The 16,276-nt window shown below is 41.8% G+C and overlaps 1 protein-coding gene across 1 annotated transcript; it reads right to left on the bottom strand.

The window, feature by feature from the left end:
* Positions 1–5,282: 5,282 nt before the first annotated feature.
* On the bottom strand, positions 5,283–12,585 carry LOC149286373 (uncharacterized). Its single transcript, XM_089494124.1, has 3 exons — positions 12,424–12,585; positions 11,456–11,576; positions 5,283–7,057 (listed from the first exon to the last, which is right to left on the bottom strand). The coding sequence occupies exons 1-3, from the start codon at positions 12,496–12,498 to the stop codon at positions 5,823–5,825; spliced, it is 1,431 nt and encodes a 476-aa protein (XP_089350250.1). The 5' UTR covers positions 12,499–12,585; the 3' UTR covers positions 5,283–5,822.
* Between the last annotated feature and the right edge of the window lie 3,691 nt (positions 12,586–16,276).

Consider the following 16,276-nt stretch of genomic DNA (forward strand, 5'->3'; position numbering starts at 1 on the left):
TTCCTTCGGTTGGAAGTTCATTCTCCAAGATCTGCAAGGGATAATCTACAAATGTTAACTGGGAGGGAAAGAAGACATTGGAGGACAATGGCTTGGAGTTATATCACATAGACAGTAGTGAATGGAGACTTCCATGTTAGTGGGTTGGTGAATCTGCTCAGTCTTTTAGTCTGAGCTCTCTCTGGTGCTGACTCTATTTTGGAAATGGGCTCCAGCCCCATGGAAGAAAACCTGGAGGAAATTCAATGCCCCAATAATATGGAAGTCACACTTTGTCAAAGTTCACACATGAACTCTGTGAAATGTGATTTTTGTTTTGCTTTTGTCTGTCCTGAATTTCCCATCTCCACTAAATGACCCCAAGATCAAGCAAGAAGAGAGAAGGAGAAAACTGTGTCTCTTTCCACTTTCTCAACCCCATGCAGAAATGTATGAACCTCTTTCATGGCCATACTTAGACACAGATTTGCTCCTTAAAAAACAAAAGGCTTGTAATCTTTCGCAGAAGACATATTATTTGGGAGGCAGTTCAAGAAAAATCCTACCAGGAAGGTGCCCTCAATTTCTTTTCTGAGGCATAGAGGCTGGTGGGCTTTTTCATCCACAGTTTTATGGTGGAGGTGGCCTATGACAAACCTCCTTTGAACACAGACAAATGAATAACTGCGAACCTGTTAAAGGTTTACATGATGAAGAGAGTTCTGCCTGATATTTCCTATGATGCTTCTTCTGAGTTTCACTTAATTTGCTGAAGTAAAATTGTATTTATTTGTTAAGACTGTTCTCATACTTTAAAAAAAAAATCTTCTCCAGACAAAGGAATTGGAAAGAAGAAAGGTCCCTCCACAAAATTGTCTGGCCTTAAGATGAATGAGAAAGGCATCATGCGAAATGAAGAAGAGACGGCGATCATGAATCAGAAAATTCTTTCTCACCCAGAGGAGGGAGCCAAGTGAGTCTGGGACACTTTTATGCAATAGGTTCTTGGCCTTAGGAGAAAAGCCCCAATATGGAAAAGGGGCACCACCTCATCTTTCTACTCTTTGTTCAAATGGACAGGTTTTCTCTGACTTGGATGTTGAATGCGGATTGGAGGATGACTCACATTTGCCGCTGGGATCTTACTGGCATGGCTACAGAAACATGGATCTCATAGAATCAGATGACGACCTGGAACTAACTGACAAGGTACAGAAGAAGCCTATGCACTTTCTATGGTGTTTTAGAGTTGGGCAGCGTGTTCGCATCTGGCTGTCTTGCAAAGAGAGTTAGTTATTCCTTCCCACTGAGAATTTATCCTTAAAGTAACGGAGGTCAGGGCAGGGGAACATTAAATCCACCCCAAACTTTTTACTGAACTCTCTTCCCCCAAATAAATTCAATGGTTGGACAGTCAAGATTAAAACCAACATGGATTCACTGTCCCACTAAGATGAAAGCCACTAAGGGGCTTAGACATAATGGGACACAGACCTTTGTCTCTAGTTAGAGCCATGCAATGAATTTTATGAGGCAAGTCAGGTCAGATCTAGGAGTCCAAGTAGACAATAAATTGAACATGAGTCGACAGTGCAATGCAGCAACTAAAAAGGGAATGCAATTATAGGCTGCATCAGTAGAAGTATAGTTAGAAGTTAAGAGGTGATATGAAAGCCCTGTTTAAATACTTGATGGGATGTCATATTGAGGAGGGAGCAAGCTTGTTTTCTGCTGCTCCAGAAACTAGGACCCGGAGCAATGGATGTAAGCTGCAGGAAAAGAGATTCCACCTCAACATTAGGAAGAACTTTCTGACAGTAAGGTCTGTTTGACAGTGGAACACACTCCTTCCTTGGAGTATAGTGGAGTCTCCTTCCTTGGAGGTTTTTAAGCAGAGGCTGGATGGCGATCTGTCAGGGATGTTTGGATTGAGAGTTCCTGCATGGCAGAATGGAGTTGGACTGGATGGCCTTTGGGGTCTCTTCCAACTCTATGATTTTATGATTCTATGAATCCCTTTAAATCTTCCATCATTTTGATATAGTCCATCACTTTATCCCATTTTACCAGTCTTATTATATAATGTACTATATTCCAGTATTCTTTCACTTTGACACAGGACCACAAGAGATGGAAAAATGTGCCCTTTTCATTTCCGCACATCCAGCATCCATCAGAACAAGTCTTAGATGTTTAATGTATATTTTCAGGTTTCAAATACTATATAAAAATACTTTGTAGTACTTTTCACTTAGGGCTTGGGAAGCTGTGTATTTTATCCTCCTTTTCCAGGTTAACTCCCATTCTTCTATCTCAATATTGTGTCCTAGATTTCTTGTCCATTGAACCATGTTTTCTTTAACCACTTCAGATTCCATAAAATGTTTTAACAGGATTGTATACAATCTCCCCACAAGTGAACTTTTCCCTATAGCAAGCACATTTCCTAGTATTTTTGTACTAATTATTTATATTCCATATGTTTTCCTATCCAACAAAAACCTCTCCTATTTGCTTGAAAATAAGCCAATTACATTTTTTACCTTCCCTTATTTCTTCTAACATTTTTAATTTAATCATATTGCCTTGCTTATTTATCATTGTATTATTATTATTATTATTATTATTTATATCGCGCTTCTCCAAACAGATTAAAAGAATCAGTAAAATGCAATAGCAACTTATCATTGTTGCGTCCAAAACTCTCCCAATTCCTCCCATCCACATTAAAATACAATTAAATTCTTAAACAATTATTAAAATAATTATTAAAAATTGAGCAGAGGCAGTTAGAACAGTTCTTGAAGAATTTATGAAATTAATTGGAGATTGCTGTAATGTTAATCTGGAAAGGCCTGCCGGAAGATATACGTCTTGATCGCCTTTTTAAAGCCTTCAAGACGGGTGATATATCAGACCTCTTCCGGAGGCCATTCCATAAACTGGGAGCAGCAGAAGAGAGGGTCCTCTGGGTAAATGCAGAAAGCCTTGTTATTTCTGGCTGCAGTAAGCTTTTTCAAGAGGACCTCAATATGTGGGGCAGATTGTATGGGAGAAGGAGATCCCATAAGTAACCTGGACCCAAGCCATGAAGGGCTTTAAAGGTTATAACCAACACCTTGTACTGTCCCCAGAAATTAATGGGCACCCAGTGAAGAGACGTTAGTATAGGTGTGATATGGTCACCTCTAGATCTTGCAGTGACCACTCTGGCTGCCATATTTTGGATTAGTTGAAGTTTCCGGACTTGATACAAGGGTAGCCCCATGTAGAGCACATTACAGAAGTCAAGACGTGAGGTTACCAGTGTATGCACCATAGTTTTTAGGCCTTCAGGTTCCAGGAAGGGACGCAGTTGGCGTATCAATCAAAGCTGATAACAGGCACTCTTGGCCATCGCATCTATCTGATCTGACAACTGGATAGACGGATCCAGGAGCACCCCCAAACTGCAAACACAGTCCTTTAGGGGAAGTGTGACTCCATCCAGGACCAGTTGACAGACCTCCATACCCAGAATAGGACCTCCAACAATACACACCTTTGTTTAATCTGAATTCAATTTCAATCTGTTTTTCCACATCCAGCCCATTACTGCCTCAAGACATTCATTGAGAGGGAGATGCCTTCTTTAGTTGACACTGAGATATCTCTGGATGTAATGAGCATACTGAGAGCACCCACCCCACGCCTCTGGATGAACTCTCTTGGAGGTTTGATGTAGATGTTGAATAGCATTGGGAATAGGATGGCACCCTGAGGAACACCTGATTTAAGCTCCCTTTTAGAGGAGCAACTGTCCCCAAACATCATCTTGAATCTGCTTGAGAAATAGGACCGGAACCATTGCAATGCATTGCCCGCTATCCCCAATTCCCTCAGGTGTTCCAGAAGGATGCCATGGTCAATAGTATCAAAAGCCACTGAGAGGTCCAAAAGCATCAACAGGGTCACACTTCCCCTGTCAATACTCAAGTAGAGATCATCTAAGGTGACCATAGCAATCTTGACCCGTATCCCATCCTGAAGCCAGGTTGAAATGGATCTAGGTAATCTGTTTCATCAAAGACCATTTGGAGTTGAAGAGAAATGAAAGACGGGAGACCGCTCTGTAATTCTTCATGTCCAAGGGATCTGGGGAGGGCTTTTTCAGAAGCAGACGTATCACTGCTTCTTTTAAGCAAGATGGAAAAGAGCCCTCCCTAAGAGATGCATCTATGATATATCTCAGGTGAGTCCTCAAAGCATCTCCTCCTTGGAAGATCAGCCATGAAGGGCAAGGGTTGAGAGGGCAATTTGTCTTCTTCACACTTCCAAGGAGCTTGTCCACATCCTCGGTACTCACAGATTCAAATTGATCCAGTATGATCTTATTCACAGAGTCACTGGACAGCTCACCTATCGCCTCTATAATTTTAATCAACTGTTTTTACTGTTTTACTGTTTTTATTGTTGAGGTATGGAGCAGCATTCAAAATGTTCCGATGTGGCAGAGAAGCTAATGGACACTTGCTGCTCTTAACCAGGAATTGGTTGCAGCTGTGGCTCCAGACAGCAGGTGATTGTCCAAGATTGTGGCGGAGTGTGCCAGAGAGTGCATAGCACTTATGGAAATATGCTGTGTCATCTGGAATGGTGGACAGTAATCCAGGTAACACAGGAAATTGTACAGGAAGGGGTTGAGCTAGATTGCCACATGGCAAAAGTGTATATAAGCTCAAATCTTCATTGCACAGTGTGGGTTTTGTAATTGGTGGATGGTGTTGGTCTAGCTCTCGTGTATGTTTTGCAACCAAAAATAAACAGTGCCTCTTTGGAGAAAAGCCAGCCTACGGTGCTTTAATCTAGCAGCTGTGATTCCTGGCAAAGCTCCAGTCTGCCAGTTTGTCTATCTACTCACAAGCTTCCAAGATTACTCTGAGTTCATCTCTGCATTTTCTCTCAACATTTATACTGTCACTGTTTAATCCAGTTTTAGTACTGGGATCGGGAGGGGGGTAGGCATAGGGATTGATTTCTTTGGGATTGGATTGTAACCTCAATGTATTTTATTGTTGTAACCAGCCCAGTTTCTCCTTCATAGAGTGGGCTAAAAATAAATATTTTATTATCATATTATGCTGGCATCCAAGTCGGCTTGTACCTCGTGTGTGTGTTTGCCTCTGCTGTTCTTATGGCTGGGAATGGAGCTGAGGACTGAAGAGAGAAGAGAGAAGAAAGTGTCAGTTTTGTTCAAATTCACAACTTCTGTGCATCAAAGAGTCCAGTGTGTTGAAATAGCAAAGAACTTTATTGAAAACATATAGTCAGAAAATCAGTGTTTAAGCCAGAACTGTCCTCCCCAAGCCAAAGAATAGATTGAAACCCCAAAACCTAAAACTCCACCTTCTACCAAACCTAGCCCCACCTACAATCCCCACCATCTATCCCCATTATTAACCAGCCCCACTTTGCCATCCTTCTCACACGCACAATCTCTCCCTGCCCCAGACATTCGAAGAAACTAGATCCCTTTCTGTTACTACCAGTCCCCAACTTTCTTCAGCCAACATCCCACAAATTCTGAATGCTATCATTGCTATTCTAGTCAGCCACAACAAATCCCAGCCCCCCATCTAACTAAACTAAACTAAACCATGACCCATAATCCCCAGCCAAAGTTATAACCCAAAGCAATTATCTATACTAGTAGCAATTAAAACCTAAACTCAACAAAACATAACTTTAAAACGTAAACAGACATATGGACAGAAAAACTGTACAAATAAATTCATAAGGGCTTTTTAGCACCGCTGGATTGAAAAAATATTTTTGTATTCCATCTTTACAAAAATAATGTTCATTCACGGCTTGGATTTGTGTGGCTTCTCTCCTGTGTGGCCTCTCTTGTGATTGAATAGGCCTGACCTCCGAGAAAAGCATTTCCCACACTGCTGGCATTTGTATGGTTTCTCTCCTGTGTGGACTCTCTGATGTCTCACTAAGTCTCCCTGCAAAGAAAAACATTTTCCACACTGCTGGCATTTGTATGGCTTCTCTCCTGTGTGGACTCTCTGGTGTGTCAATAGGTTTGACTTACAATAAAAACATTTCACGCAATGCTGGCATTTGTATGGCTTCTCTCCTGTGTGGACTCTCTGATGTCTCACTAAGTCTCCCTTCAAAGAAAAACATTTCCCACAATGCTGGCATTTGTATGGCTTCTCTCCTGTGTGGATTCTCTGGTGTGTCACTAGGTGTGACTGCCGAGAAAAACATTTCCCACAATGCTGGCATTTGTATGGCTTCTCTCCTGTGTGGACTCTCTGATGTCTCACTAGTTTTGACTTCCAATAAAAACATTTCCCACAATGCTGGCATTTGTATGGCTTCTCTCCTGTGTGGACTCTCTGATGTCTCACTAGTTTTGACTTCCAATAAAAACATTTCCCACAATGCTGGCATTTGTATGGCTTCTCTCCTGTGTGGACTCTCTGGTGTGTCGATAGGTTTGACTTACAATAAAAACATTTCCCACAATGCTGGCATTTGTATGGCTTCCCTGTGTGGATTCTCTGGTGTTTCACTAAGTCTCCCTTCAAAGAAAAACATTTCCCACAATGCTGGCATTTGTATGGCTTCTCTCCTGTGTGGATTCTCTGGTGTGTCACTAGGTGTGACTGCCGAGAAAAACATTTCCCACAATGCTGGCATTTGTATGGCTTCTCTCCTGTGTGGACTCTCTGATGTCTCACTAGTTTTGACTTCCAATAAAAACATTTCCCACAATGCTGGCATTTGTATGGCTTCTCTCCTGTGTGGACTCTCTGGTGTGTCGATAGGTTTGACTTACAATAAAAACATTTCCCACAATGCTGGCATTTGTATGGCTTCTCCCCTGTGTGGATTCTCTGATGTTTCACTAAGACTCCCTTCAAAGAAAAACATTTCCCACAATGCTGGCATTTGTATGGCTTCTCTCCTGTGTGGACTCTCCGATGCATGACAAGGATCGACTTGTATGCAAAATGTTTCCCACAATTCTGGCAGTTGTATGGCTTCGCTGATGTGTGGACTCTCTCATGACTGACAAGTTCTTCTGTAAACAAGGAAAATAATACTGAATATCAGAGTTAAGAGAGGAAAGTGTTAGCCCAAAATTTAGCCCTACGTTCACACCTCCCTATTTGATATTAAATTAATAAAGTTGGAGTGGGTGACCTGAGCATGACTCTGTTGCAGATGCCCCAGATCCATGAAACGATTACATCCTTACTCACAGGAGCTGGCAAAGAAGATATTGTGAGGAACTACCTTGAGGTAATCAGTACAAGCAGATAGTCATATAGACTGTTGAAAAAAGATTCCTTTAAACATGTGTAAAAAGATTTTGATTGAAAAGTGGCATCATATCCTGTGAGACGGCCAGAGAGTGCTGAGTCAGAGCACATGGCATGATGCAAGCTAACTGCAGAGGACGCTTCATGCTGTGTGGCACCAGGATATGGATCACAACCAATATAGTATACAGGTCACATGTGGATTGCTGTGGATAGGATTGGATTGGAGTTGTTTATAGAAGAGATGGTGAACATGATGGAAGTCAGAGAGGAGAGCTTGCAAATATTTTTATTATATTGCAACTCAAGATAGAGAACCTCCAAAGATTCGGATGAAATCAACTGTGTCTGTGACTTATTTTTAAGTGTGAAAAGTGGTCAGTGCATTGCCAATACCTGTATCTGGAAAGTTGTTTCCATACTGCGCTATGTTATTGTTGAGCTGCATCTGGGAGCATCGTGTTCACATTGCGCTGTACATTGGCTTGTGAACGGAACTGAAATTCATAGCCAACAAGGACCTGAGGACCGGTGTGCTAATCCCTTATGTCTGAGGTATTTGCACCAAGCACCCATTGCATTCAATTTGATTTTGGACCATATTTTTCCCACCCAGGAAACTTTCTAAAACGATTTAAACCTTATAGAATACTTGGTTTCTGCCCACTAGCAACAATTTCAGTATAAATATACCAACTGGTTGTTCTTCTGGATCAGTCCAGTTGCAGGCAGATATTTCGTTGGTTTACATTGCTAAACACCTCTCTACACTTGCCAGCTCCACTTGCCTTGGGAGTTACTGACTTCTCTCCCGATTTTGGACCCTCAGCAATTGGAATCAAGTTCCGTCTAGGTTATGTATTACCATTAGCAAAGTCTAACATCTACTCACCAATCCTACCTTTGTTACCTAGTTCTTGTGTGTTTTTGTGAACACCTATATGTGTGTGCATGCGTGTACAGTGCACCTGTGTCATACGCGGGCACACCTTACGTGGATTTCAGCATACACTAAAAGCCACACTGTGAAAAGGGGCGACGTGCCCCATAAGGGTTAATGGCGCCTGTGTCTGTGGCAGGAGTGGCCGCTCCACTGCGCGGAGTCCCATTCATTTAAATAGGGCCCAAGAATACACAAATTCCCCTAATGCCGGGGGTGGGGAGTCCGGAACAGGATGACTCCTAAAGTTGCTTGGACCCAGAGTACTTGAAGGAACGCCTTCTTCCCTATTGTCCGTCCTGCACACTAAGGTCCTCTGGAAGAAATCTACTACAGCCAAAAAAATCTAGGCTAACATCAGTCTCCTAGAGGGCCTTTTCTATTACTGCTCCAAAACTATGGAACGACTGCCGGAGGAGATCCATCACATTCCTACTCTGACAGCCTTTAAGAAAGCACTCGAGACGGACCTCTTCGGGCAGGCCTGTCCAACCTAGTTACCCTCCCCAGATATAGAGATATTTATTCCCTCATCTGTCTACTCTTCCCCACCTATGTTTCTACCTATTTCTTAAATGTCTTTAATGTTTTTACTGTTTTTATAGTATTACTGTTTAATCCTGTTTTAATACTGGGAATGGGGGGGGGGGGGGTAGGTCAAGGTGTTTTTTTTAACTCTATTGTACTTTGATCTATTTTATTGTTGTAACCCACCCGGATTCTTCGTGATTGGGCGGGCTAGAAATAAATTATTATTATTATTATTATTATTATTATTATTATATATTGCTGTTGCCCCAATATTTCCTTTCAGCTAAGTATGAAATTCCCCTGAAAGCACAGCACTTGGGAGTGTCCTCCCCAGACTCCAGCATTTCGGGTAACAAAGAGCCTCTGGAATCAACCATGGAGCTAAGAAAGCTCAGGTTGGAAAAGAAACATTAGACAAAAAGGAATTTTTCTGTCGCCTTTTCCTCTCTTCATAGACATCGCTCATAATTTCTAAATGGAACCCCTTAATATGTTTGAAAACAAGGACCTGAGCGGGTTCTCACCAGTTCAGTTCTTAAAATCTGTGAGGTTGGTGGCTGCCTCCCAATCCCCAAGGCCCCTCTCCTGGCCCTTCCCAGGGGTCCCTTCCTCTCTGCACAGAGCTAGGCAATCCTGGCTTTGCTCCTGCCTTCCCCTCCTGGCTCCCAGAGGCCTGATCCCCTTCCCTTTCTCCCTCTGCTCTCCAACCTTCCTTCTTGCCCATCTGCACCGCTTCAGCATCTCATTTTCAGCCTCTCTTGCCTACCTTTCTATTTTTCACTTTCCCTTCATCTCTCTATTACAGACACAAACCCACAGAGTGTGATGCATAGAAGGGATCATAGAGTCATAGAGGTGGAAGAAACTGCAAGGGCCATCCAGTCCAACTGCCTGCCATGCAGCAACTCTCAATCAAAGCATCCCCAACAGACGGCCATCCAGCCGCTGCTTGAAGACCTCCAAGGAAGGAGACTCCACTACACTCCGAGGAAGGAGTGTGTTCCACTGTCGAACAGCCCTTACTGTCAGGAAGTTCTTTCGAATGTTGAGGTGGAATCTCTTTTCCTGTGGCTTGCATCCACTGCTCCGGGTCCTAGTCTCTGGAGCAGCTAAAAACAAGTCAGCTCCTTGCTCAGGATGACATCCCTTTTAGGCCCATTTGTTGAGAAAGGCAGGATAATCAATATACAAATAAATCATTGGCAAAGGCAGAGCAAGGGGGCTGGGACCTGGACTCCAATTTTGGTGAGGGTGAAGTGCCAGGGAGCAGCCTTAAAACATCTATAAGACAGGCATGGACTACTGATGGGGTTTGGAGGAGATCTCAGGGGCAACCCCTTGTTGTATTGATGGAGGGGGGGGGGATGAAATAATATTTTGCCCCTCAACATCCCTCAGCATCCCTTTGGGGAAGTGGAGGCCATTTTGCCACTGTTGGGCCCTCTCTGAGCCATTAAAAGGATGGAAGAGGGGCCAAAAGAGGTAGGAAACCCGCTGAGGGATGTGCTGAGTACCATGTGGGTGTGAAAAGCATTAATCTCCATGGCTTCTTTCCACAAAATCCTAGAATTGGCAGTTTAGGATGGAGTATTTAGACTCCTTAGAAACTTGAGAGCAATAGTGCTTCACTGAACTACAGATTCAAATATTCTACAGGATGTTGCTATCACAATTAAATTAGGCTTGAAAGGGATCTAGGTCTCCTAGCAGACCGCAAGTTGAACATGGGCCAACAGTGTGATGAGGCAGCTACAAAGGCGAATGTGATTCTAGGCTGCATCAATGCAAGAATAGTTTCTAGATCAAGGGAAGTAATAGTGCCACTGTATTCTGCTTTGGTCAGGCTTCACTTGGAATAATCATGTGTCCAGTTCTGGGCCCCACAATTCAAAAAGGATGTTGACAAACTGGAGCATGTCCAAAAGAGGGTAATCAAAGTGGTGAAGGGTTTGGAAACCATCAAGCTCTATGAGGAGAAGCTTAGAGAGCTGGTTATGTTTGGCCTGGAGAAAACAAGATAAAGAGTGGATATGATATCCATGTTTAAATATTTTAAAGGTTGTCAGGTTGCGCAAGGAGCAGGCTTGCTTTTTGCTGATACAGAGAAAAGGAGACACCACAATGGATGCAAGCCACAGGGAAAGAGGGTCCACTTAAACATTAGAAGGAACTTTGTGACAGTAAGAGCACTTTGACAGTGGAATATATTCCCTTAGAGTTTGGAGGAGTCCTCTTCTTTGGAGGTCCTTAAAGAGAGGCTGGATGGCCATCTCTTGGGGGTGATTTGAATGTGTATTCCTGCATGGCAGAAAGTGGTTGAACTGGATGGCCCTTGTGGTCTATTCCAACTCTATGGCCTGTTACAGACAGCCCAAATAAAGCTGCTTCGAGTCACAGTGGAGGTATGATGTTTCAATGATGCATGCGTCCTAAGAGTCCAGAAGCCACACCAAAGCCACACTCCAGTCCTTAGGGATGGAGCGTGGCTTTGGTGCGACTTCTGGACTCTTAGGACGCATGCATCATTGAAACACCATACCTCCACTGTGACTCGAAGCAGCTTTATTTGGGCTGTCTGTAACAGGCCACTGATTCTATAATTCTAGTGGAACCAAAGCGACATGATAATATAGTATGAAAGGGCCCTCAGTCTTTATAGAAAGTACCATGGATTCAGGTTCCTTACCTACAGAAGCCACATTCTCATAATTGTTCATCATTACATAATTGTACAAAAGTTTCTGTTTCTTCGTCAACAGATTCCATTCATCTTCGGAGAAATATATGGCCACATCTGCAAAGGTCACCTGAAATGGAAAATAGCCCTCATCCAGAGAGTGACTAAGCAAAAGGGGAGGAAAGCACATGGTTCATCCCAAATATTATTTCATCACTTCACAATTCAGTCCAGGAAGTAAACTTTAAATTCTGTTAGCAAGCAAAAACTACTGCCTTTGAGATCAGATTGTCTTGAATCCTTTCAATATAATATACAATATAATAAAAAATATAATTTAGGCCATGGCTGGGATATTGAGGATGGATTAGGATATTGACTATCCAAACACATAGAGTACATTTAGCCACAAAAGAATATGGTGCATTTAGCCATTTCTTGCCAAATTTCAGAGGCAAATGTCATTTTAAAAAAGAGTTCTGGGGAGCACTCTGGACTTGACAGCCACTGGGCCCACCCCCAATTTAGATCCAGAGATGGTCTCCCATATCCCCAACATTTTACAGACAGGAAAAGCAAGGCACATGTGGACAAGCAACACCAGAAGGTGGAGAGGGTGGCCAAAGTTGTTTATGAGGAAGATCACACAAGCTATGAAGGGCACAGCAGTTTGCTTTTGACTCAGCCTCCTGGCAAGGGAAGACTCTGGCAACTTATCTCCTCTCCTCTCTCCCCTTTTGAGTTGATGGGTGCAAACTCCTTGGAAGTCATGTTTCAGCAACCCAAGAGAGCTGAGGAGAAGGGGGAAAGTGGGAGGAGAGAGAAACCTACACTTTTGAAACCCCCTGAAAAAGTGGGGAGACAGAGGATTAACCAGGACTTTCTCTGCCAAACTGGGACAATATGTTCTCCACTTGCTTTCATGAGTTGGCCCCGCAGTGACACAAATGAAACTAATAGTCAGGATGGCGACTCACCAAAGAGTTCTTGTACTTCGCCAGCCTCTTTCTCTTGGAGCCCAACTCCTTCCGCTTGGCCTCTATGTTGGCCATTAGGTGGGAAGGGGTCCTGGTGGCCCTGCACTTGGGTCTCTTCCAGTAAAATATGCCCCAAAGCTGTATACAAGGAGACCAAGATGAAGTTCCTGAGAAAAGAGACTAGAGTTAGGCTTGATTTGTCAAGAAATCCTGCATCACTCAAAGACACAGAGAACAACATGCTGCTAGTGAGATACGCAGGTGATATATGCCTCCTTTGGGCCAATGCAGAGGTGGGCATCCCCTTCCTCCCTCTTCAGCAAACAAAGCCCCATGGACCTAGCATAGATTCACTGCAGCTCCCCTACACAACAGATACTCCATGTTAAAGCGCTTTTGACTTTGCTATGTTGCGCAGCATGTGAGGCAATACATTAACGTATGGCACCAGATTCTCCACCTTGACTGTAGTCAGTAGCTTCTGAGCTGAAGAAACACCTGTCGCTTTCTCAATGAGCAAAGAGACACTGTACTCTTCTCTCAGATGAGGCTTTTATTCCTATAAGAAGTTCCACTGTGTACAACACTATATACATCGACACCCTCCACCATCCACACCAGTAACAACCCACTCTGAGGCACACACTGTCTGACTCTTCCTCAGTGACAGTTGAGAATGACAGTTGACAGTTGCATCAACATTCCAGTGATGCACTGTTTAAATGCTGACACATCTAACTGCCACTAGAGCTGTCAATGACTTCCACAACAGCTCCACCTAGTGGCCACATGCATGTCATTTCCTCAGACCTGTTCACCATGGTCCTGACACTCCATGCCTTGTGAGAGTGGAGGGGGGTCAGGGGATGGGGAATTGGAGAGGACCCTGGCTATGTCCCTGTAGCTAGATGTGAAAGGAGCGCATCATCTGCTGAAACCTCCTGACCTCCCCAGTGGCCCTCAGAGGAGAATGCCTTCCTTTGGCTTCTGGCTAGAGAAACACAGCTGGATGCTTCTCCAATGCCTCGCACCCAACACTCTCATCAGGCAAGGAATGAACATGGAGCATGGCTTCCACAATTCCCATTTTGCATTTTGTATTCCTTCTAATTTCACCTCTATTTTAAACCTCTCCCTCATTTGACGATAAAGAGACCAGTGACAATCTAGGCCAGATTCTTTAGGTTCTTCTTGTGTTTTGATCTCTAGTTTTCCTTGCGATTCTTTCAGGACATCCTTGTATCTTAACCAGTTAGTTTTCTGGATACTTTTCGTCCTGAAAAGAGCCTCATGCGGCAAACGCCATAAAGGTATTTTTGGAGATATTCTACACTTGTTTTCCCCCAGATCTTCAATAGAGCTTTTCTTATGAAATGATTTGTGCTTTCTTTATGGACTTTCTCTTTACCGTAAATTAGGTATCCATTCCACCCAAATCTTAAATGTTCACCCTCCAGACATAACAACTGTTCATTCTCTAACAAAACCCATTCTCTAATCCAAAATAAACAACAAGCAGCATAATAAAGTTTTAAGTTTGGTAAACCCAGACCTCCTCTACTTTTGTCATCACAAAGTATTTTCGTTTTTATCCTGGCTCTTTTTTTTATTCAGATACATTTTGAGATTTCCTTTTGCCATAGATTCAAGGGTTTTTCATTCTGGATGAAGGGTATCGCTTGGAACAGAAACAGTATTTCAGGAAGGAAACTCATTTGGATCAGTGATATTTTTCCTAATAGCGATAAGTGTAATTTCCCCCATTTTTCTAGGTCTTTTCTGATTTCCTTCTATGTGTCTCATAGTTATTGTGAAATGGATATGAGTTTTTATTTGTTAAATTTATTCCTTGATATTTAACTTTCTTTCCCACTTAAATCCACTAATTTCTTCCAGGATTTGTTCTTCCTTTTCCCCATATTTTTTGTTATTATTGTTGTTTTGTCTCTGTTTACTTTTAGTCCTGAAACGTATTTGAAACCCACTATTACATCCATCAATTCTCTTGTGCTTTTTTCTGGGTTCTCCAGGGAATACAAATGTCATCTGAGAAGACTCTCATTTTAAACTCAATGTATTTTAATGTTTAATCCATTGATCTTATTGTCTAATCCTATCCTATTATTCAGTGCTTCTAGGATCAGAATGAAGAAAAAGGGTGATAGTGGGAAAGCTTGCCATTTACCTTTAGAAATCTTAAACTCTTCTGGTTTTTATAGTTAACAATTAGTCTTTGATCTTTATAAATTGCCTTTATCCATCTTAAATAAGAAGCTCCTATTTCCATTTTTCAAGTGTCGCAAATAACATATCCCATCCTATGTTATCGAAGGCCTTTTCTAAACAGATATGTGTTTTTTTGTTGTTGTTGTGCCTTTGAAAATATTCAATTATATTTAAGATGTTTCGTATGTTATCACTGAGTTGTCTGTGAGGGAGAAATCCCAATTGGTCCTTATGAATCCAGTGTTTAAGAACCTTTTTGAGTCTATGGGCCAAAATCATAGAAAATAATGTATAATCCATATTTAATAAGGAAATTAGCCTATAGCTCTTTAGCTCAGTTGCATCTCTATCTTCTTTTAACAGCAAAGTTATATTAGCTTGTTTCCATGTTTCAGGATAATGGTTTTCTTTGATGGCATTTTCTTTGATGGCATTTACAGGAAGAAATACCTTTAAACCCTTTGATCTTTTTGCTCAATATGACATGTAAACTGAAAAAGGAAATAGCTAAAAGATTTTCCAGACTAATTTTGTAGATGGTCACTCACAGTATTGGAAAAACATCCACATTCCTAAAATAGAGGAGTGGATAATTAAACTAAGAGAAGCAAAGGGATTGGACATTTTAACCGCAATCATGAGGGATAAACCAGTTGAGAAAACTAAAGAGGACTGGTCATGCTTTGATTTATTTTGTAATAGTAATTATTAATTTACGATCCCAGATATCATATGGAAAGTCTACATGAACATTAGAGGTTTAACACGTATCGATACCTTGTAGGAATTTAAGTAAATTAAATAAAAGGGTCATCTTAGCTTAACTTGGAAGTAACTTAATAGTACATTTCTGACAGTTTTGTATATCAGGATGTTATTTATTGCATGTTTTATGTGTATGTTATAGGTATTTCTACTTTTTGTTGTTGTAGCTGTATTTGTTATGCAAATGTCTTGGTATTTTTTTTTCATTTTTGTTTGTAAAGGATTGTTTATAAATAAATTACAAAAGAAAAAAAGTGGTTTCCAACCGGATTATTTGTGTAGTTCAGATACAGCCTCAGTCGGTTATAAAGGATAGAAGCACCCAATTCGTACTTTTATCCTGTTAAAAATGGTTTTGCTTTTTTTAAATATAAGCAGTTTGTTTTTCTGTCTAATTCTTATTTTTGTTGTTCTTGTTTGTTTGTATGTTTGTTTGTTTCATTCTTGGTAATATGAGTTATTCTGGTCTGTCTCCTTCCTTCTTGCCTGAAAATCTATTAATAAGGAAACTGGGGAGGCTTTTAAAACCTCCCAAAGGAGCCACTTTTGGCCTTTTTTGGGGGACTAGCCTCCTCTTAGAAGCCAAAGCCCAATGTTTGTGAAGAAGAAGAATAAGGCTTGTATTAAAACTATCCTCCCCATTTCTGATCCCTTTTAAAGCCCATGTTCTCCAGAAGGAGCAGAGCTGTGTAATAAGAAAACCCTCTCAGAAAAGAGACACAAAAGACACACAAAGAGACACACTTCCTTCCTTTTGGCCCAAGGAGCCTGGCCTCCTTCTGACTCTGGAGCCTCAGGAGAGAAAGAGAGGCCTCTGTTCAACTGAGACTCAGAGAAGGTTCCGGAACATTATTCCCCAAAG

The sequence above is a fragment of the Sceloporus occidentalis genome, unplaced genomic scaffold (genome assembly GCF_023333645.1).
Source record: "Sceloporus occidentalis isolate IW3139 unplaced genomic scaffold, rSceOcc1.0.p SCAF_69, whole genome shotgun sequence".
In the NCBI taxonomy this organism is placed as follows: domain Eukaryota; kingdom Metazoa; phylum Chordata; class Lepidosauria; order Squamata; family Phrynosomatidae; genus Sceloporus; species Sceloporus occidentalis.